Here is a 24,100-nt window from a genome sequence, read left to right on the forward strand (position 1 = left end):
CTCACGGTCCCTGGACAGAGTCGAGGGAGGAGGTTAGCGACAAGTGTTGTGTCTTGGGAACCACAACAGTTGCAGGGGAAGGTACCTGGGGTTTGGGTGGGATGGGATGAGTTAACCAGGGAGTTGCGAAGGGAACAGTCTCTACGGAAGGCGGAAAGGGTTGGAGATGGGAAAGTGTAGGTACTGGTGGGATCTCTTTGGAGGTGGTGGAAATTTAAGAGGATTATGTGCTGTATGCGACGGCTGATGAGGTGGAAGGTAAGGACTAGGGGGGCTCTGTCTCTGTTGCGATTAGGGGGAGGGGGAGTAAGGGCAGAGCTGCGGAGTACCTAGGAGACACATCTAAGCGAGGGTAACCCCTGTTCCCTAAAGAATGAGGACATCTTGGGTGTTCTAGTACGGAACACCTCATCTTGGGCGCAGATGTTGTGTAAACGGAGGAATTGGGAGTAGGGGATAGTGTCTTTGCAGGAAGCAGGGTGGGAAGAAGTGTAGACGAGATAGTTATGGGAGTCAGTGGGTTTGTAATAGATGTCGTTCAATAGTCTATTTCTAGTGATGGAGACTGAGATCAAGAAACTGGAGGGAGATGTCAGAGATGGTCCAAGTAAATTTGAGTGCAGGATGAAAATTGATGGTGAAGTTGATGAAGTCCATGAGTTCTGCATTGGTGCAGGAGGTAGCACCGATGCAGTCGTCATCAATGTAACGGAGATAGAGTTCGGGGATAGGGCCAGTGTATGCCTGGAAATCTAGGACTTGCTTACACGTTTCAGTAACTACATGCCTGTGTTCCCAATCAGAAATGTCAGCCAGATCCATCTAATTGAATAAAGTTCTTTTGTAATGTTGATGTAATTTGTATTTCCTTACTACAGGTTTTTGCTAAGGAGGAAATGACTAAGTTTTTGCGGTTGTTGAGAGAGTCATCACTCATGCTGTTGGATCAGAATCTCGATCCTCTCGGATATGAATTACAGTCCTAGAGGATATGTGAAATTGCTGTGAGAAGATACGATTCCTTTAAAATAGGAGTCCAAAATTTGCCAATTTCTGTTCAGATTTCACAATTTCTCATGCACCACCCTTGCTTTTCCATTTAAAGTTGAACTTTGTTTAACTGGAAATGGCCAACATTGGATTTATTTACACTTTTTTTGTACAAATCTTTTAGCGTTTTACTAAAATGCACTGGTTCTGTTTTGTAATTATAAATCAATAAAGTGGAAATATTTTGTGATCAACCATTTTGATTTATTTACTTTAAAAAAATATGTGCATTCTATAGATCGTGCAATTTGTTGAACACTATAGTTAATTAGATACTGGATTTAATTCAAAACAATTGAAATTGAATAAGAAATTAAATGTTAATATTTATTGATACAATTAGGTAAAATTAAAGTAATTTACCTTAAACCTTTGCCCTACATAATCCTCACTCTAATCAGTAGGTGTGTTCTCAGATTCTGTGCCAGTGCAGGATCTAAAGTAAACCTGAGCTTCACTGCTACATTCGGGTAACAACTAGGATTCATTCCCAAATCATTTAACATCTCAAAATCTTCCTTACAAATAATTTAGGAGTGTTATCCCATGGATTGGTTGAACAATAGGCTGTCTTTGTATTTTCCAATCATACAATTAGCGTTGTGGTTAGAATCTCTAAGAGCATACTCTAAGAGTAGATTAGATATACAGCATGGAAACAAGTCCTTCAGCCCACCGAGTCTCTGCCGTCCAGTGATCTCCCTTTTAACTCGCACTATCCTACACACGAGGGACAATTTACAATGTTACTGAAACCGATTGACCTACAAATCTATTCATCTTTGGGATGTGGGGAGAAACCGGAGCACGTACAGGGAGAACGTACAAACTGTACAGACAGCACCTATAGTCAGGATTGAACCCAGGTCACTGGTGCTGTGCCGCCCACCTAGTCCACTAGTAGAATAGAGCAGCACAACGCTTTCAAGTACCGACAGTCAATCCTCTGCTTCTCACGACAGTTCTCCTTCTGTGCCCTGCGCTCTGCACTGGCCCTATAACTCAACTCTTTCTCCACTACATCCACGACGAGATTAGGACTACTTCCTCCAACCGGTCGGTGCAGAACTCGTGTACTTTATTAACTTCACCACTAACATCCGCCCTGTCCTCAAATTCACATGGAATATCTCAGACACCTCTCACCTCTTCCTTGATCTCTGTCTCCATCACAGGAGACGGACTATTGATGCACATCTATTACAAACCTACTAACTCCCAGTTATCTGGACTACACTTCTTCCCCCTTGCAAAAATGCTATTCCCCACTCTCAATTCAATTTCTTCGTCTCTGCCGCATCTGTTCCCAAGATGAGGCAATCCATCCAAGATATCCTCATTCTTCAGGGATCGTGGGTTTATTCCCTTCCGTGGGTTTATTCCCATAGATGGAGCCTTCATGTGTCTCCTTTGTGTCCTGTAGTTCTGCTCTCCCTCACCCCCCACCCCACCCCCAGACGTAACAAGGACAATGTTTTCCCTAGTCCTCACCTTTCACCCCACCAGCCTCCACATCCAACCCATTATCCTCCAACATTTACACCACCTCCTAAGGGATTCCACCACTAATCACATCTTCCCATCTCCAACCCTTTCCACCTTATGCTGCAAATTTCCCTCCGCAACTCCTTGGTTCACTAATCCCTTCCCACTCCAACCACCGCTTCCTCCGACACTTTCCCCAGCAACCGCAGGAGATGTAACACCTTTGCTTATACCTCCTCCCTTGACCCCAGACAGGACCCTGACAGTCCTTTTAGGTGAGACGGAGATTCACATGTACCTCCTCTTAACCTCATCTACCTCAACCTGTATTCCTGATGTGGGCTCCTGTACATCGGCAAGACCAGATGTAGACTCGGCGACTGTTTTGCTGAATTTGCTGACGGTTTTGGGTGTGCTGAGGCCTATGGGATCTTCCGGTTGCTAAACATTTCAACTACCCTAACTATTTCAATACTGGCCTTTCTGTCCTGGGCCTCCACTATTGTTCCTCCAGGGTGCATGTGGTTTCACTCTGGCAATGAAGGAGGCACAAGACAGAAAGGTCCGGACAGGAATAGGGAGCTAAAATGATTAGCAACCAGGCTTTGGCGGACTGAACACATGTTTTTGGTGAAACAAAGCCAGTCTACACCTTGTCTTGTCGATCTGGAGCACCGAATGCAGTGGATGAGGGTTGAGGAGGAGCATGCGGACTTCTGTATCACCTGGAAGGACTGGTGAGGTCCCTGAATGGATGTGAGGGAGGAGGTATAGGGATTAAAAATTGGGTGACAGGCTTCTTCGTCTTGTGTTTGAGGCAGCAGAAGTTATGAAGCTGCTTCTGCTTCTGCTTCTGCTGTCTGTTGTTCACCTGACTGAGGTCAGTTGACAGGGCTCACCACGGGGAGGTCGACAACGTGAGCCCCGGGGGACAGGCTGAAAAGTGATAAACGCCGGTCTTGTAACCGGGAGGGAGCTGGAGACGTCAGACGAGAGGAGCAAGGGCAAGTATGACGTTGAACCGGGGGTAGGCTTTAAAGGCAAAGGTATAAGCATAGGTGTTATAAGACAATAACTGCAGATGCTGGTACAAATCGAAGGTATTTATTCACAAAATGCTGGAGTAACTCAGCAGGTCAGGCAGCATCTCGGGAGAGAACGAATGGGTGACGTTTCGGGTCGAGACCCTTCTTCAGACATAGATGTTACATCTCTGCAGGAGGAGCCCCTCCACCTCCACACATAAAGACAGCCAGACTAGGAGAGGAGAGGGACTTGGGTTTGCAGGAACTGCTCCAGTACATCCAGCGTGTGAGCCAACCGGACTTTGAATAACGGTGCCAAAAATGAGGCGCCTGCATGTGTAATATATGCAAAAGAAATTTCACTGTGCGGTTGCATGTGTGACAAACAAACAAACCACTGTGGACCCGTTCAAGGCACAGTGAGATTCAAGAGAGTCGAGGGCGGGGTGATGGGATGGGGGGAGGTGCAGGGGGGAGGGGACGGGGGGAGGAGCAAGGGGGAAGGTGCAGGGGGGAGGAGCAGGGGGGGGGGTGCAGGGGGGAGGAGCAAGGGGGAAGTTACGGGGGGAGGAGCAAGGGGGAAGGTGCAGGGAGGAGGAGCAAGGGGGAAGGTGCAGGGGGGAGGAGCAGGGGGGAGGGGACGGGGGGAGGATCAGGGGGAAGGTGCAGGGGGGAGGAGCAGGGGGGAGGGGACGGGGGGAGGAGCAGGGAGGAGGTGCAGGGGGACGGGGGGAGGAGCAGGGAGGAGGTGCAGGGGGACGGGGGGAGGTGGGAGGGGACGGGGGGAGGTGGAGGAGCAGAGGGGGGGGAGGAGCAGGGGAGGGGGAGGGGGGAGGGGGAGGGGGAGGGGGGAGGAGGAGCAGAGGGCGGGGTGAGGGCGTTGTGTGAAGCTGGGGGAGGGACGCTCTCACTCGGTGTTTGCCAGTGATCGAGGGCCGGCGTGGGTTGGCAATGGCGTGGAGGTAGCGGGGAGCGGGGCTGGGTTTCCCCGTCGGGAGGGCGGGCGGGCGGGCGAGGTCTAGGCCCAGGCCTCGGGCCGGGTCATGGCCGTCCCGGAGGCGCTGAAGCTGCACGGCAGCGGGCGCCTGGCGCTCGGGCTGCTGGTCAACCTGGCGTCCTCCATCTGCATCGTGCTGGTGAACAAGTGGATCTACGTGCAGTACGGCTTCCCCAACATGAGCCTGACCCTGGTGCACTTTGTCATGACGGCCCTGGGCCTGTGGCTGTGCCAGGCGTTCGGCCTGTTCTGCCCCAAGAGCCTGCGGCCCAGCAGGGTGCTGCTGCTGGCGCTCAGCTTCTGCGGTTTCGTTGTCTTCACCAACCTGTCCCTGCAGAACAACACCATCGGCACCTACCAGCTGGCCAAGGCCATGACCACGCCGGTCATCATTGGCGTCCAGACCTTCTACTACAAGAAAACTTTCTCCACCAAGATAAAGCTGACACTGGTAAGGAGGACACAAGGTAAACAAACGTCTGCCTGTCTGTGGGCAGATATACTCTCGCATTATTCACTCCAGACAGTCATCTGAAGTTGTGACAAGTATTAAACCCAAATCTGCAAAGTTGATTCTTTGGACGGAGACAACCCCGATGGTTACTATAAGAAGATAACTGTAGATGCCGGTACAAATCGAAGGTATTTATTCACAAAATGCTGGAGTAACTCAGCAGGTCAGGCAGCATCTCAGGAGAAAAGGAATGGGTGACGTTTCGGGTCGAGACCCTTCTTCAGACTGATGGTTACTATATCTGTGGCAAGGAACTGCTGGTTTAGTCAAGTCAAGTCAATTTTATTTGTATAGCACATTTAAAAACAACCCACGTTGACCAAAGTGCTGTACATCAGTTCAGGTACTAAGAAACGAACATACAATGGCACACAAACATAACAGCACATACATAAACAGTTCACAGCGCCCCCACAGAGGGCCTCAAACGCTAGGGAGTAGAAATAGGTTTTGAGCCTGGACTTAAAGGAGTGGATGGAGGGGGCAGTTCTGATGGTCAAAAGCGCGGTCACCCCTGAGCTTAAGCCTAGACCATGGGATAGTGAGTAGCCCCAAGTCGGCCGACCTGAGGGACCTGGATATAGAGTGGAGGGTTAGAAGATTTTTGATATAGTGAGTGGTGGGGGGGGGGGGGGGGGGGGCAAGCCCGTTTAGGGCTTTGTATGTGAATAGGAGGAGCTTGAAGTTGATTCTGTACCATACTAGGTTTAAACCGAAGGTAGACGCAAAAAGCCCGAAGCAGGGTCTCGACCCGAAACCTCACCTATTCCTTCTCTCCAGAGATGATGTCTGACCCGCCCAGTTACTCCAGTTGTTTGTGTCTATCTTCGTTACTATGTCTGACAGATTGAAACTATTTGTACCGATTTACAATGTGACAAACCACATGGATTTTAGAAACAGTAATGTCGGACAAAACGGCCATCGGTCGTTTATTTAAGATTAACCCTAAATGATTGCAGTGTTCAGTCTGATATTGTTGGAGGGAACAATTCTTTTAAAAGTTTAATTTATTTCATCGTTGTAAGGCCCTTTTCCAGATATTTGTGTAAAATATCGATGAACAGCCAAACAATCTGCTAAAAGCCTTTGCAACTGTTGTAACTTTTACAGTTGAGTCTTTGAGCTCATTTGAGATTAATTGCTTCCTTAGAAAATAATTTCCCTTTATTCTCATCTTTAATCAATTGATGTTATTTTCCCTAACATTAGTTGTATGTATTTGTCAGGTAGTTTTTGACAAGTTTCTTAGGTTTTCAGGCATTAACATTCTCAATCTTTATTTTATGTCAAAGATTTACCACCTGAATATATTTTTACCAGTTTACTGAAACAGATTCTTCCTCTTGCTCCCCATTTTGCTAAAACAGAATCCCATGTCTGGATAGCATATCACAATGTTATAATAAGTTTACAAAAAATTACAAATGAAACTGCTGTGCAGATAAACAGAGCAGATACATTCTGAAGGGTCTTGACCCAAAATGTCACCCATTCCTTCTCTCCAGAGATGCTGCTGAGTTACTCTAACATTTTGTGTCTATCTTTGGTTTAAACCAGCATCTGCAGTTCCTTCCTACACAGATGAATTTGGTAACCAATTATGAAAAGTACATACAGTCACAATCTTTTTCTCAGAGTGGAAATGTCAAATACTAGAGGGTATAGATTTGTGGTAGAGGGGAAAACTTTAAAAGAGATTTGTGCATCATTTTTTTACACCAGCTGTTAGGTGCCTGGAACACCAGTGACAGCTACAGTGCCCTCCATAATGTTTGGGACGAAGACCCATCATTTATTTATTTGCCTCTGTACTCCGCAATTTGAGATTTGTAATAGAAAAAAAAATCACATGCGGTTAAAGTGCACAGTGTCAGATTTTAAACAAGGCCATTTTTATACATTTTGGTTTCACCATGTAGAAATTACAGCAGTGTTTATACATAGCCCCCCCCCCCCCCCCCCAGTTGGGCTGAATGGCCTGTTTCCATGTAATACGAATCTACAATTTTATGTACGCTTGACAAAATATTTTAGTCTTCAAAACTTAACACCAAATTCCACTCTCAACAGATGTATGCCCAACTTGTCGAGTTTTTCTATCGTTTTCTGCTTTAATATCAGATTTCCAGTATCTGTACTTTGCTTTCCTGCCTCGAATACCATAAATGAGTATGCATAGTGTAGCATTGAATGTTCTAATGTACAGTTATGGAAAGTTTAAAGCCATTAGAAGTGAATATAAGTAAATGTTCATGATTACGAGTTTAATGCATGTGAGAAATAACGGCGAATGAATAACTAACACTGTGCTTTCCAAGCAGTGTTTATTTAAAAAAAAATCTTGTGCTTGAATCAACACTTTTACATAGCTCGCCTTTTAGATGCGTCCTCATCAGTAAAATTACTGGAAGAACTCTTGAAATTTGTTTTTCACAATATTTCATAAACAAGTTAATGAATAGATTTTTACTTTAAATATTCTAAAAGTTACAATTGTTGCTTTTCTAGATGTAAATTCCTTCTATAAATGTTTAGCATGTCGTTTTTAGACCATCTCCCTGGGAAATGTCATAGTTAGTACTGACTGTGAAGTTATTCTGATCTAATCATCTCCTATTTCTTTATTGCAGATCCCTATTACATTGGGTGTAGTTCTGAACTCTTACTTTGATGTGCAGTTTAATTTTCTGGGAATACTGTTTGCTACTCTTGGTGTCTTGGTTACTTCTCTGTATCAAGTGGTTAGTAGTTCTGATACTTTATACTTTTGTAATGAAATGCTCCTTGCTCACAATATAAACTTTGAGATTCTCAGCAGGACCGGTTCAGAGCAGCTATAGCTCTGGGGATGCAGCTGTTCCTAAGTCTGGAGGTGCGGGCGTAGAAGGCCTTGTAACGTCTGCTGGATGGTAGAAGTTCGAACAGACTATTGCAGGGGTGTGAGGAGTCTTTATGAATGCTGATGGCTTTCCTGAGGCATCGTGTATTGTAGATGCCCTCCAAGGCTGGTAGCTGTGTCCCGATAATATTCTGAGTTCTGTAGACTACCCGCTGAAGAGCTCTCCTCTCCGCCTCCGTGCAGCTGAGATACCACACAGAAATGCCATACGTTAGGATGCTCTCTGTGGTGCAGCGGTAGAAGGTCGTCAGCAGCTGTTGGGGCAGAACAGTCTTTTCCAGTGTTCTCGGGAAGAACAGTCATTGTTGTGCCTTCTTGACCAGCGCAGCGGTGTTAGTGGACCATGTGTGGTCCTCCAAAATGTGTGTGCCCAGAAACCTGAAGCTGGACACTCTCTCCACACTGTCCCCGTTGATAAAGATCAGAGCATATTATCCATTATGTGACCTCCTGAAGTTGATGATCAGCTCCTTGGTCTTAGAGGTGTTTAGGGACAGGTTGTTATCTGAGCACCAGTCTGCCAGGTTCTGCACCTCCACTCTGTAATGTGTTTCATCACCATTGGTGATCAGCCCGATCATCGTTGTGTCATCCTCAAACTTAACAATGGTGTTGGTGGCGAATGCAGGAACACAGTCGTGTGTGAAGAGGGAGTAGAGCATGGGGCCCAATACACAGCCCTGTGGTGTGCCGGTACTCAGGGTGATAGTGGAGGGCAGATAAGGGCCCAGTCTCTGCCTGTGGTCGCTCTGTCAGGAAATCCATGATCCAGTCGCATAACGATGAGCTGAGGCCTAGCTGGTGGAGTTTGGTGGTGAGCTTGGTGGGGATGACCGTGCTGAAGGCAGAGCTATAGTCTATTTTGCCCATTGTTGGAAAAAAATCCTTACGATGCCTCAGGAAAGCCATCAGCATTCATAAAGACTCCTCACACCCCTATTATTTTTCTCTGGATTCGAAAAACTAATAAACCACAAACACCAGTAAGATAATTTAGTTTCTGATCAGTATTGAGTTAACTGAGGCTGGACATGGAAGGATTCCAAAGTGTTGCGGATTAGTTATCCTGCTACGAAATTTTATCTTTCCTGAAAGCCTGTGTTATATGTCAAACTGACACTGTAAAAATATACATAATGGTGTTGCTGTTCTGGAAATAAACACTTTTAGTCTGTGCCAACAATTCTTTCCTTCGTGCCACAGATGCATTGATATTGCTGTGGAACTTTTTAATGTCTGCATAATTAAGGCAAACAAAACAAACTAAATCGGCATGGTGACATTATTTTCCAATGTGAAATTAAAGAGATAGCTTCCTAACATGGTGCTTCATAGAGCAGAGGTTTTGATTATTTGTTAATTTGAATAGATTATGAGATAGTTAATTCTCACCAGACACATTTTGTAAATGTGATTGCAAATCTTGTAAATGTAAATGCACAGATTGCTGGATCTGGGAATTAGTATTATTATTTATCAGGCTCAGATAAACAACTTGATGATGGTTATTTACTAATGTGCACAATAGTGTTTCTTTTTTTGCTTTTTAGTGGGTCGGAGCCAAACAACATGAACTACAGGTGAACTCTATGCAGCTCCTGTATTACCAGGCTCCAATGTCCTCTGCCATTCTTATGTTTGTTGTTCCCTTTTTTGAACCAGTGATTGGAGACGGGGGAATTTTTGGAAATTGGTCCGGTACAGCTTTGGTAAGATTGCTTCAATATTTGGCATCATTATTTGTGCAATTAAAAAAAATATCTGGAGTACTGAAATTTAAGATTTTCTTTGTCAAGCACAAAAGACCAGAATATTTAAAACTGCTAAATCTAATCAAAATTAAAGTGAAGTCGCCAATGTATTTGAAGTAGTACAAAAGTGATGTACAGATTTTGAAATGACATTTTATACACTGTTAATCAAAGAACTATTACTGCTTAAGTAAAGAATACTTTGAGGGCCTACTGAAGATGTCCCTTCTGTATTCGTTGCCCTGCAAAGAAATAAAGCTCCATGTTTTTTGTCCACATACTTCATAAGATCATCTTGTTGCAGCAATATAACATTTTTAATTTCTCTACTCTTTTGACCTTTCTGAGTGAAACTGACAATTTAATTTTAAATTACTTGCATTTGGGCATAACTTCCAATTGTGGACTTTGCATTCCGACTTAGTTTTTAAATAAGAACCATATGCAAGTTGAGAGGAAATACTCATCCCATCAGAATGCCTGAATAATAATTTGAATGTTTGCTGGCATGCCAGATAGCTGGTTGAGTGCATTTCTCTTATTATATTGACTAAAATGAGCTCAAAATAAAAGCTCAAACTTGTTTTAAGCCAGGTGCATATGATATATCCTCTCAGAAGAGGAGAGTGATAGACTTTCAAAGTGCTAAGGAAGCCATGGAAGCACAGTAATGACTGGAAAACCATTCCATTTGTGAACCAGGGACGATCACATCCAGGGATTGGAAACTCTGTTCTTGGCCTGAATCATTACTGTAGATGCAGAGAGCTTTAGTTTTATAAATTGTAAATGAGATGGGTTCCAGTTTACCTGGCTGCCTTCAGCTGCAAACAGTTCTGCTTTCATTTAGAACTTGTGCTTTAAAAAATAGGACAAGAACACTCAGAGTTTAAATTATATTTATTTGGAATATAGGTAAAATTGCATTTTATGCACCACTAATGTGTAATAAAACATGATAAATAAATGTAAGCTTTTTCTTTTGTAGGTGATGGTAGTGTTTTCTGGAATAATTGCCTTTCTGGTGAATTTGTCCATTTATTGGATCATTGGGAATACCTCGCCTGTTACGTATCCTTCTGCATTTGCTATTATTGTCAGGGTTTAGTCATTCACTGTTTTGTTGAAACTATAATTTCTTTTTTTTAACTTTTTTACATGAATTATTTCTATTTAGTTAAAATTTGGGTTGATGTGCGTGTGAACAAATTTTCTAAGTTCTAATGTTCACATAAGTTCTCTTTCTCCCTACAACTATTGGAGTTTGGCGATCTGCATTAGGTTTTTACCAATTTCATTTTCCTATAAATGAGTTTGTGTTAATGTATTTCCCTTTGAATCAGAAGTACCTAGCCTCCAGTAAGCATAGAATGATTGAATGTGCCTTATCCAGAATCACTCTCAAGAATTGTGTCCAAAATATTCCAGCATGTGCAGTGTATAGTGAAAAGCTTTGTTTTGCAATGCAATCTGATGGATCAGGTTAACCTAGTAACATAGAAAATAGGTGCAGGAGGAGGCCATTCGGCCCTTCGAGCCAGCACCGCCATTCATTGTGATCATGGCTGATCATCCACAATCAGTAACCTGTGCCCAACTTCTCCCCATATCCCTTGATTTCGCTTGACTCCCCATATCCCTTGATTAACCATACATAAATACAGTCAAGTCAATATTAAGTACAATAGATAGAGCAAAGGGGAAGATACAGAGTGCAGAATATAGTCCCCAACATGTAGCACATTTCACTGTACCAAGGTAGATGTGACAAAGTGATAATTACATGTGTGACAAGACAATGTCGTCAATGGGGAAAGAGATGAATCGGACAAAACCCAAGCTTATGGAAGGACCGTTAATTTCCTGTAGGGTGTAGGAAATAACTGCAGATGCTGGTTTAAATCGAAGGTAGATACAAAATTATGGAGTAACTCAGCGGGAACGGCAGCATCATCTGAAGAAGGGTCTCGACCCATTCCTTCTCTCCAGAGATGCTGCCTGTCCCGCTGAGTTACTCCAGCATTTTGTGCCTAATTTCCTGTAGCGCTCTGGCTTGTCCTTGCTCCCTTCCTTAATTGGCCTCCCTCCTGTCTTCTGGTACCACACCTGTGGCTGACGATTATGTAAATTCATCTGCACTCTCACCAAATGTCCCTTTACTTGTGATAATTTTGATAAAATGTAGAAGAACCTTCTATGAGTATGGTATGTTTGTTTCTTATACAACTGGAAAAAATGTGGCACAGCATTGTTTTGTTCCTTGACTTAAACTTCAGATATAATATGTTTGGACATTTCAAGTTCTGTATCACCCTCCTTGGAGGATACATTTTGTTTAAAGACCCTCTTTCAATTAATCAAGGACTAGGAATTCTGTGTACATTATGTGGCATTTTATTTTACACCCATTTCAAACTTGGTGAGCAGGAAGAAGAAAAGAACAAGTTGATACAAAGACCATAAAAGAAACTACTTCTCGTGCATATAATGTTTTTAATGTGCTGCTAGTTATCTAGATCTCCAGATTTTAGGTACTTGGTTAGTATTACATCATTGAGAAAGTGGAGAGATTAGCAATTAAATAGTATATTTTTTAATCACAGAGTCTGCTTTTCAATTTAATTTGTCAATTTTCATGTGCCATCATTGATTTTGAGTGTTGCCTATTTTTAGAAATGATCTTTACTGATAGCCTGAATAATCTGGACTCTGCAGGACATCTTTATAATCATAGAAATATATGGAACAGTCAGCCATTAGGCCCATCATGTCAATGCCAAACAAAATTAGTGCCATTTAGTTTAGTCCCAATTCAAAGCTCCGACTCTCACCTAGTGATCATTCCGAGTGCTCAAACAGGTACTTTTGCAAAATGAATTTCTGCCTCTCTTTTGGGTAGAGAGCTCCAGGACTCATTATTTTTCCTCAATTCCTGCTTCTAGACCTGCTAATATACGAAATATATGTCACTTTGCTGTTATCTTCTTCTTTGTCAAAGGAAATTGCTTCTTGCCCAGGCCTCATAACATTTAATCAGCTCCATTTAAAATCATCTACCCTTCACCTTTATTCCAAATAAAACAACATAGTCAGTTTCTTCTGTGAACTCTTATTTTCCAATTCTGACAGCACCTTAATTCTGTCGTCAATATGAATATGTCGTTCATATTTAATCATGTATTTTCTGATAATGGATATTTGGAATTTACAGTTTAATATTTTCAGACATTTGAAGCATGTTTTGAATGTCCAAAATGCTGCGCATTTATTAAAAGGGCAATAAATAAATAGATTTTGATGCTTATGGTACCTAGTGTAATTAAATGAGTTGGGGGTCAGTGCTGTAATTGTAGGTAAAGTTTGCAAATTCCTTCTACCTTAATACTGTATTTTTAAAAATAGGGAGAAGGTGTTTTTTACCCACATTGGAATATGGGGCCAACCAGTAAGCATAATTAATAAACATAGAAAAATAAAACCACCGTTGCTTTTTGGGGTGACTAATATCATGCATTCTTTTAAATTACCTGCATTAATCCACTAATCTGACAGCAGCAGGCAATTAATGCTCGTGATCTATTCAGAATTGATTACAATGATGCTTTCACAGAAAAGTACAAGTTATGAACATTTTATTTAAATTAGCCCACTATAAATGTAATGAGAAATTATGTACCTTTGACTTCACCTAAAATGACTGATTGTAAATTGGCATTAAAGAAAATACTAGTGGTGCAGCCAAGCTGTACCAGAAAACTGTTAGTATTATTTGGGATTGCTTGGTTTTATTACTCCAGTTGATTCCTGTGACATTGCAAGTTTGAAACAAAAATTTTGGAATGCTTTGTTTAAATAAAAGTTTAACAATATTATACTCAAGGGGCAAAAATCCAAGATTGTTTTGTCCCATCTGTTTACTTGGTTTATACTGTCCATTCGTTAATCTCTGTGGAAAAAACATTGCATTCTATTTATCGAGCCAGTAATTATCTTCGACTGTTTGTTAAATCTACTGAATTGATTAATTATAAACCAACATCAGAGAAAATTGTAAACAAATTTACTCTCCATGAAATAGGAGAATTTTAGATACTTCAGATTCAATAAAACAATTGAATTTATTTTTCAGTACCAGTCCATCATCTTCCACAAGCACTATTAGTTCTGTAATGACCAAACAGAATCTTATTTTCCTAACTTTACAGCTTTAATAATAAATCTGTTCATGAACATTTGAAAATATTTTTTTCAATGCTGTGTACTACTAAACTGATAAACCCAACGGAGAAAACTACATTTTTGTGTAAAATGGAAACTATTATGTGAAAAACGACTGTTTGTATGGTATCGCATACTTTAACTGTGAGACGCATAAATGAAAATGTAGGCTTTAAGCCTGTGATGTTTACAATGTCTAAAATATTATATTCCTACAAAGTGACTTGAGTTTTTCTTGACTTGTAATTTCTGATCAATTTGAGAGGATTTTGAAAAACGTTTGCATTTAAGTGTTACATTTTATGACTGGATATATCTAAATAGGTCTTTGCATAATAGGAAAGCAAAAATATCCTTGCATTAAGTGGTGAACTAAGTAGGATTCAGATAGCATTTGGGACATCATCACTGCTTATATCCACAGAGGTTGCCTGACCCGCCATATAGTTTCACTATTTTCTGTTTATATTTCGCAATTTTCAAAGTATGAGGGATCAAACAGACAACCAAACTGATAAGCACATTTCATGAAGAATGGGCCTTTAAAGCAAGGTAGTTGTTAGATGTAACTGGATAAGCAGCTCCCACTGCCTGCCAGTTGTAATTTCTTGTTATCGCACCCATTAAGAGAGCATGGGGATCAATCTTGGTGCGGGCATTTAAATAGAAATTCTGCTCTGGTGGTAATAATACTGAATTCTCACACTGGTGTTCATGAATTTGATTCCTAACATATGTCACAAACAGTCTATTTTGGTGTTTAGTATAAAATAAAAAAAGCTGGGAATTCCAGCAGGTCAGGCAACATCTTTGGAAAGGGAAACTCAGCAATTTAGGTCAACATTTTGACAGTACATCACATTATTGACATGAAAAGTTAAATGTGTTTCTCCATAATTTTGTGCTGCAGTAATAAAAGCAGCTTACTACCCCCTCAATAATATTCCTATCATCAAGCACACAATTCACCTGAGATGTTAAAATCCTGCAGCACAGAAACAGACCACCAAGTCAGTGTTAATTGATAGGTACCCAATTTTGCTCTGGATTACGTTGTCCTGATTTTGCTACTCAGGGCAAGTCATAGTGGCCAAATAATTTGCCGCCTTGCACATCTTTGGGCTGTGGGGAAAAGCTAACACTGAAGGAAATCAATGCATCCCAGGAGAAATAGTGCAAACATGAAACAGGCAGCACTAGATGCCAGGAGGCAGCAACTCTACTATTATTAAGGTTTCATTTTAATTGATCAATAAATGTAATTTCTCATATTTCATGCTTTTACTGTGAATAGGGACAGAAGGCTAATAACGATCCCTTTCCCATATTCCTACCACAGTTCTGCTGGCAAATTAGATACAGAGTGGTAGGAAGGAACTGCAGATGCCAGTTTAAGCAGAAGATAGACACAAAATGCTGGAGTAACTCAGTGGGTCAGACAGCATCTCTGGAGAAAAGAAACAGGTGACGTTTCGGGTCAAGACCCTTCTTCAGAAGAAGGGTGTAGACCCAAAACGTTATATTCCTTTTCTCCAGAGATGCTATCTGACCTGTTGAGTTACTCCAGCATTTTGTGTCTATCTTCTATTTTAGATACAGAGTGGTTCAGGTTGATGTGAAGGTTGAGAATATTCAGACATTGCCTGCAGACTGATCAACTCCAATTGCTTAAGGTTAAACAATGTCAAGGAAACATCCACTTGCCTGCTTTTGAAACTAATGAAACAGTACTCTTCAACATTATGGGACCCGAAATGTCACCTACCCATGTTCTCCAGGGATGCTGCCTGGTCCGCTGTATTACTTCAGCACTTGTTTTTATTTGTAAACTAACATTTGCAGTTCCTTGTGTCTCTAAAGTTCATTCTAGTTGTTCAGGGGATCACTAATAAAAACATGTCATGTACAATTTCTGTGCATTTGCCATGATAAGCTGTGACTTATCATGGGCAACCTGCACTTTTCAAATACCCCGATTTATTTAACTCGCAAATCATTTCCAGCCTTCCTGCAACAAACCGGGCTCTTCAAAACCATTCTTAACTGTCTGTAAATAGTTTAGGGATAAATCTGCTTAATAATAGATAACATAATCTCTTGCAATAGATACCGAGCATTTTAAATCCATGTTTCCTGAAGTAAGCTGTTACATGGATAGGTTATTGAGTGAGGATGGGTCCACTTGTCTTTAAATGCACCCATTTTCCAGATATCAGATTAGGTTTCAGATCATTGGAAATGTTAGTTCTCACTTGGAAGCTGTAGTCAGATTTAGAAAAACGATGTGGGGTTATGATTAAAATCATCGCAGAACAAGACTCTACTGGTTTTCCCAACTAACAATCATGAAGAAATTTACCAGCGGGAGGGAAACAAAATGTTTTACTTGAGGTTTTCAACTTGGAGGCTATTCACAGAGTCAAAGCTGAAGAAACAGTGGCGCAGCGGTAGAGTTGCTGCCTTACAGTGAATGCAGCGCCGGAGACTCAGGTTCGATCCCGATTATGGGCGCCGTCTATACGGAGTTTGTACGTTCTCCCCGTGACCTGCGTGGGTTTTCTCCGAGATCTTCGGTTTCCTCCCACACTCCAAAGACGTATAGATATGTAGGTTAATTGACTGGGTAAATGTAAAGAAAATTAAAATTGTCCCTAGTGTGTGTAGGATAGTGTTAATGTGCGGGGATCACTGTGCGGCACGGACTCGGTGGGCCGAAGGGCCTGTTTCCGCGCTGTATCTCTAAATCTAAAACCAAAACCAGTCTACTATTTAAGTTAAATACTGGGTAAATATATGCTAAAGTAATTATATTTAATGCTTATGAATACCTATTTGCAGTCCTTAGTTTACAACAAGCCAACATTTAATGGTGCTGAACACCATAAACTCAGCAACAAAATGATCATGTGAGTAAATCTCTTCACCATCTGGTCAGCATATTTTGTATGATTATCACAAGTGATGGGATTAATTTTATAAAGCTGATCAGGGAGAATAGAGACTGCCTTTGATGAAGAAGAAACATGGAGCAAAGCACCACACCTATAAATCCGGCAGTAGAAAAGTATTAACAAATGTTAGAAGTTCATAAATAATAGGAGCAGAAATTAGGCAATTCCCCCCATCGAGTCCACTCCACCATTCAATCATGGCTGATCTATCTTTCCCTCTCAACTCAAATCTCCTGCCTTCTCCCTGGAACCTTTGACATCCTTACTAATCAAGCACCTGTCAATCTCCGCTTTAAACATACCCAATACCTTGGCCTCCACTGCCGTCTGTGGCAATGAATTCCACAGATTAACCACCATCTGGCTAAAGATATTTCTCCTCATCTTTTTTAAAGGGACGTACTTTTATTCTGAGGCTGTGCCCTCTGGTCCTAGACTCTCGCACTAGTGGAAACAACCTCTCCACATCCAATCAATCCGTGCCTTTTATTATATTGTAAATTTCTATGAAATTCCCCCTCTCATCCTACTAAACTCCAGAGTACAGGCCCAGAGCCATCGCGTTCAGCACATGTTACCCAATCATCCCTACGATCATTCTCGTAAATGGCAGTACATCCTTCCTCAGAAATGGGTTTCAATATTTCTCACAATACTCCAAATGCTGTCTTACCAATGCCTTATAAAGCCAAAGCATTACATCCCTGCTTTTATATCCTAGTTCTCTTGAAATGAATGCTAACATAGCATTTGCCTTCCTTACTACTGATTGAGCCTGCAAATTAACTTTTTGGGAATCCTGTACCCAAGTCCATTTGCAGCTCCCATTTCTGAATGCTCTCCCCATTTAGAAAATAGTCTACGCCTTTGTCCCTACTACCAAAATCCATGACCACACACTTTGCTACACTATATTCCATCTGCCACTTCTTTGCCCACTCCCAACCTGTCCAAGTCCTTCTGCAGACTCTACACCACGTGCTTCTTCACCAATTATCCACAAACCTGGCCACAAGGCCTCAATCCCATCGTCCAATGTGAAAAGTAGCAGAAGAGAAACTCATGCAGAACACCACTAGTCACTGGCAGCCAACCAGAAAAAGCCCCTTTATTCCCACTCTTTGCGTTCTGCCATTCAGCCAACCTTTTATCCATGCTAGTACCTTCCTTCTATTTGCCTCTCATCTTGTTTTAGCAACCTCATGTTTGGCACTTTACCAAAGGCCTTCTGAAAATCAAAGTGAACAACATCCACTGATTCCCCTTTGTCTATCCTATTTGTCTATGTGGATTTTAAATGCATTTAGCAAATATCACAAACACTGGTTAACAATATTGAAATTAATGGGATTAAAGGGTAAATGTTAGCTTGTTTTTCTATCTTGCGTAAATAAAAAGCAAGATGTAAATGGTTCCTCTTCAGACTAGAGGCTGGTCAACAGCAGTGATCTTCCAAGACTGGTGCTTTTTTTTGTATATTTGTGTATATATAAAATTAGACTTAGAATATAAAGTCAATGTTCAAAATCTGCTTATGATATCAAACGGTGGTGTGGCTGAAACCAGAATGATGCTAATGGACTCCAATGGCACACAGACTAGCACCAAATTATAGATGAAATTTAATAGAGGTGTGATAATATTGTACATATCATCATTGCATTTTATTAGATGCACCTGCCACCTAAATATTGACAAGACCAGAGGCACTGAAGTCCACACAAATCCTATGCCCTAGCCTTCTACATCCTGCAAATGTCTGAGACTAAACATTAACGTTTCAGAACATGTTTCTCCTTCCACAGCTGCTGTTTGATCTGGTGAGTACTTCCTGCATTTTCTGTTTATATTTCAGATTTCAGACATTGAACGAGTGTCGTCACATGAAGACTAAGCGTCGTTGTTCTATACAGCACAAATTTTGGAAGATGAGGTGGTGGATGGAAATCACGGGTGGATAGAAGCACTACAGCCAAAACGTCCACTAACCCTTTGCCTCCACAGATGCCGCCCGATTTGCAGAGTTCCAGTAGTTTGCTTTTTGCTCCAGACCCCAGCAACTCCAGTCTCTTGCATCCCCATCTTGCTGGGCCTATGGTTGATTTTCATAAATGCCCATTTGATCTCCACACCTGGCTACCTCACCCTCCTGCCCTTCCCCCATCCTGCCGCAGCCTGACCCCCCCCCCCCCCCCCTCTCCTCCTCCAATCTGTAAGTAATTGCCACTGCAGCTCTTTCATTAATAGAAACATAGAACCATTCAAAAACAGGAATATTTTGGAGGGGAGCTAAACCATTCACTGTGCCAAATAAATTATTGTTTAACGAGTCTGATATTTAAGGACAATGTATTAGGAAAACAGTTATCCATTCCCCCACGGATACTATCTAACCCACTGAGTTACTTCAGCATTTTGTGTGTTGCTCAAGATTTCAACATCTGCGGTTCCTTGTGTCTCCATAAGTTTCGTGTAGTTAAAATACAATACTGTGTTGTTGGATTTCGACATGTTGTTTATACAAAATCGATTGGAAAATAATGATTTTGCAATCTCGTCATAATGGGCTATTAAACTACACTAAATAAACTTGTTTAGCTCTACTTTTGCTGCTCCGTCTACTTCATGTGGTGTAGAGTCAGGAGAGTCAAGAGCGTTTTATTGTCAGACTAGATGACTATTGAACCCAAAGATCGTTTTATTGTCATATGTCCCGAAAAGGAACAATTAAGTTCTTACTTGCAGCAGCACAACAGATTATGTAATTATGCTCTGTAAACACCATAATAAGCACCAAAAAGTTAAATATATATATATATATGATAGTGCATATATAATATATATATATATTCTGAATATATATCAGTCTGAAGAAGGGTCTCGACACGAAACGTCACCCATTCCTTCTCTCCTGAGATGCTACCTGACCTGCTGAGTTACTCCAGCATTTTGTGAATAAATACCTTCGATTTGTACCAGCATCTGCAGTTATTTTCTTATACTATATAAAAAACATAGCACAAAAAGTAAGGAAATTTGTGTTTGGTAGATTATTTCTTTGTTGTAACAATGTTTCTTATATCGTTGGAAAGCCTGTTTATTTCCCTTTTACATGGTGCCACATTTGTAAGGAACATGCATTTGTGGGATGAGCAGCAGAGCTGAGTATGTGGGTTGCGCCCATGAAAAATCTGCCAAATCTTCTCTGCCAATGCCAAACAGCTTATTCTGCCATTGACTCTTGTTCGGTGTTGTTTGGTGGATTGGATGATTGAAGTCTGAAGAAACAAGACATATTGGCAATTTAACAATTTATTCATTTAATAAACAGGAGCCTCAGTAGCATGTGGAAGAACCATACACAGCCACAACAGCCTGGCACCTCCTCCTCATGCTGGTCACCAGCCTGGTCACACACTGTTGTGGGATGGCATCCCATTCTTCAACCAGCATTTGTCGCAAGTCAGCCAACGTGGTTGTGTGGGTCACTCTGGCACGAACAGCACGCCCAAGCTGATCCCACAAGTGTTCAATGGGGTTGAGGTCAGGACTGCTGGCAGGCCATTCCATCCTCTCCACTCCCAAATTCTGGAGGTAGTCTCTGAGAAACCCTGCTCTGTGGGGGCGAGCATTGTCATCTTGGAGGATAGAGTTCGGTCCCAGACTGTGGAGATATGGGATTGCCACTGGTTGCAGAATCTCATCTCGATACCTCTCTGCATTGAGATTGCCTCCAATGATGACAAGCCTTGTTTTTCCAGTGAGGGAGATGCCGCCCCACACCATCACACTGCCTCCACCAAAAGATGTTACTCTATCGGTGCAGCAATCAGCATAGCGTTCTCCGCGTCTTCTCCACATTTTGACCCTATGATCCAACTGCCGTAGGCAGAATCTGGACTCGTCGCTGAACATAACGTTCCTCCACATGTTCAGGTTCCAACGCACGTGTTGCCGACACCAGCGCAAACGGGCCTGACGGTGAAGGGCAGTCATGGCAGGCCTCCTGGCAGCCCTATGAGACCGGAGATCGGCTGCGTGCAGTCTGTTCCGAATTGTCTAGGCAGAGAGCCGTCGGCCATATCGTCCTGCAAACCTTGACTGCAAATCTGTAGAAGACAGCCTACGGTTCCTAAGTGCTGACAGGGTGAGGAAATGGTCTTCTTCGGGTGTCGTCTTCTTGGGACGCCCACTTCGCGGCCTGTGTCTGACATCCCCCGTTATATGGAACTTGGCCTTCACTTTGGAGATGGTACTAGGGCTCACTCCAAATAATGCCGCAACTTGGTTTTGCGGAACACCAGCTTGAAGTTGCCCTATCGCACGGGCCCTATCCAGATCAGTCAAACGTGGCATGCCAATTCTTGGAGCAGACACCTACTGACCACTGTAGCAGGGCCCATGCTCACAGATGCTGCCAATCAGGTGCCAATCAGGCACCTGATTGTCAGCACCTGGGGGTACCAGAAGCTCAAAACAAGAGTCAATAGCAACAGCAGAATAAGCTGTTTGGCATTGGCAGAGAAGATTTGGCAAATTTTTCATGGGTGCAACCCATATACTCAGCTCTGCTGCTCATCCCACAAATGCATGTTCCTTACAAATGTGGCACCATTTAAAAGGGAAATAAACAGGCTTTCCAACGGTATAAGATTTATTGCCAAGAAGCATTGTTACAACAAAGAAATAATCTACCAAACACAAATTTCCTTACTTTTTGTGCTATGTTTATATATATATATATATATATATATATATATATATATATATATATATATATAATATATGCACTATCATTGCTATATATATATAGCACTTTCATTGCTATATATATATTATTGGTTCCACCCATATATTGCTACGAAAAAGTCAAGACAAAGAATACCCCTTGAGTCTGCGAGAGCGGGGGCGGAAGATGACTCATCGACAGACCACATGGCAACAGACCTAGGAACGGAATCGACTATGAATCAAACAACTAGCACAGAAATTGACAGAGCAGCAGTGCCGGCAGGACACAAGCTACGAAGCTGCATCTGTGGCTGGGAAAAGATAACATCAGAGAAGGGTCTCAAGATCCACCAGGGCAGGAAAAAGTGCCTGAGAGAGCTTGGTGGGGGGCCTCGCATTGACCATCACTTTCTAAGATGTAGGTCAAATCAGTCGAGTGAAGCCCAGTGGCAGGATAATCACCATAGTCCACAGGGTATCAGCACCCCAGGCGAAGCTCAACCAAGTACAGTACCACCAACGGACATGAGTCCAGAGCCCAACCAGCCACAGTCTGCGGTAGAGAGGAAGATGGAAGGAAAAAAGCCTCAAATCTTGTGGCCTAAAACCTGCCAGAGGAAAAAGTGGGAGACCATTAACACTGACCTCGTCCATCTTCTGGAAGGATTGAAGGGATGTGTAGAAAGAAAACTGGAGAAGATGGGAGACATCGTATACAACTATGGGGCGGAGAGATTTGGTGTGAAGGTCAAGAAACAGAGGACACAGAAGGAACTATCACTCCAGTACAATTCCAGGAGGCAGCAGGAGATAAAAAGACTGGTGAAGGAAAGGAGGCAGCTGAGAAAACAGTGGAGGAAGGCCACAGAGGGAGAAAGGAAAGCACTCGAGGCACTGCAGGCAGAAGTAAAGCAAAGCCTGGCAATCCTGCGAAGAGCAGAATGCCTGAGAAAGCAACACAAGAAGAAAGAACGAGCAAGGACAGGCTTTTACAGAGATCCATATAAGTTTGTCAAAAGCCTCTTTGTCAAGGAGAAGAGCGGGATCTTGAAAGTACCTGTAAGGGAACTGGAGGAGCACCTGAGGAAGACGTACTCCGACAACCTGAGGCATGAGCCAGTCACCATTCCAGACGACATGCCACCTATTCACCCACCTGAGCACCAGATGGACACAAGACCTCCTACATGGAAAGAGGTGGAGAACACAGTTAAACGAGCAAGATCAGCATCAGCCCCAGGGCCCAATGGCATTCCATACAGGCTCTAGAAGAACACCCCTGGTGTCCTGAAATACCTCTGGAAGTTAATGAAAGTGGTGTGGGGGAAAGGAATCATACCTAAGGCATGGCGAATGGCAGGAGGGATCCTAATTCCCAAAGAAAAGAACTCCTCAACCATTAGCCAATTCCGCCAGATCAGCCTTCTGAATGTAGAAGGAAAGATCTTCTTTGGTATTGTGGCCCAAAGACTCTCAGCATTTTTGCAGAGCAACAACTTCATTGACACGTCAGTGCAGAAAGCAGGGGTACGTGGCTTCTCAGGATGTCTGGAACATGCAAATGTCATCTGGCACCAGATACAAACTGCCAAGAAAGAAAAGAGAGATCTGCACGTGGTTTTCTTAGATCTTGCCAATGCCTTTGGTTCAGTGCCCCATGAGACTCTTTGGGCAGCTTTTAACTTCTTCCAGGTCCCAGAGGTCACCACAAAGCTGGTAAAAGCTTACTTCCAGGACCTCCAGTTCTGCATCACAACACAGGACAACACCACCGCCTGGCAACACCTTGAGATAGGCATAATGGCGGGCTGTACCATTTCTCCTCTGGTTTTTACCATGGCAATGGAGCTAATCATTATCGAGCATCACGATGGGTAGTTGGAGGGGAACGCTTGAAGAGTGGGCTGCGTCTTCCTCCAATCAGGGCGTATATGGATGACATGACCACTATAACAACAACAAAAGCATGCACCAAACGCCTGCTGGATAAACTCCAGGAAAACATCAAATGGGCACGAATGGAGATTAAACCCAGCCAGTCCTGCAGTATTTCCATCGTCAAAGGCCGGCTCACTGATGAAAGGTTCCGCATCAACAACGAGACAATACCAACTGTCCTGGAGAAGCCTGTCAAAAGCCTTGGGCGATGGTACACCGCACACCTCAAGGACGCAGAGCAGGTGGAACAACTAAGGCAGGATACAATCAGTGGCCTCAAGCAAATCAACAACACTACTCTCCCAGGGAAGCTGAAGCTTTGGTGCCTTCAATTCGGTCTGCTGCCCCGACTCATGTGGCCAATTACCATCTATGAGATCACTCTATCCCATGTCAACCAGCTGGAGAGACTTGTGAACTCACAAGTGAGGAAGTGGCTTGGGCTACCGAGATGCCTCAGCAGTATAGGACTCTATGGGAATGGAGCCCTCTCACTGCCAGTCTCAAGCCTGGTGGAGGAATTCAAATGCGCCAAAGC

At 42.7% G+C, this 24,100-nt stretch overlaps 2 protein-coding genes across 2 annotated transcripts in view; both read left to right on the forward strand.

The window, feature by feature from the left end:
* nup107 (nucleoporin 107) overlaps positions 1-1,224 on the forward strand; it is a 48,827-nt gene extending 47,603 nt beyond the window's left edge. Inside the window, exon 28 of the mRNA XM_078417403.1 lies at positions 879-1,224. Within this exon, the coding sequence (XP_078273529.1) occupies positions 879-986 (108 nt within the window). The 3' untranslated portion in view covers positions 987-1,224. The remainder of the gene's footprint in view (positions 1-878) is intronic.
* A 3,353-nt stretch (positions 1,225-4,577) lies between these two features.
* On the forward strand, positions 4,578-14,161 carry slc35e3 (solute carrier family 35 member E3). Its single transcript, XM_078417404.1, has 5 exons — positions 4,578-5,008; positions 7,705-7,815; positions 9,524-9,682; positions 10,713-10,795; positions 12,001-14,161. Exons 1-5 carry the CDS (start codon positions 4,604-4,606, stop codon positions 12,185-12,187), a joined length of 945 nt encoding a protein of 314 aa, XP_078273530.1. The 5' UTR covers positions 4,578-4,603; the 3' UTR covers positions 12,188-14,161.
* Positions 14,162-24,100: the final 9,939 nt, after the last annotated feature.

The sequence above is a fragment of the Rhinoraja longicauda genome, chromosome 20 (genome assembly GCF_053455715.1).
Source record: "Rhinoraja longicauda isolate Sanriku21f chromosome 20, sRhiLon1.1, whole genome shotgun sequence".
In the NCBI taxonomy this organism is placed as follows: domain Eukaryota; kingdom Metazoa; phylum Chordata; class Chondrichthyes; order Rajiformes; family Arhynchobatidae; genus Rhinoraja; species Rhinoraja longicauda.

Bases quoted from the DNA above. Each gene is read 5' to 3' on its own strand.
- slc35e3 (XM_078417404.1), top strand. From the start codon at position 4,604: ATGGCCGTCCCGGAGGCGCTGAAGCTGCACGGCAGCGGGCGCCTGGCG. The intron at 7,816-9,523 runs GTTAGTAGTTCT...TTTGCTTTTTAG, and splicing joins TTACTTCTCTGTATCAAGTG to TGGGTCGGAGCCAAACAACA. The intron at 10,796-12,000 runs GTATCCTTCTGC...CTTAAACTTCAG, and splicing joins GGGAATACCTCGCCTGTTAC to ATATAATATGTTTGGACATT.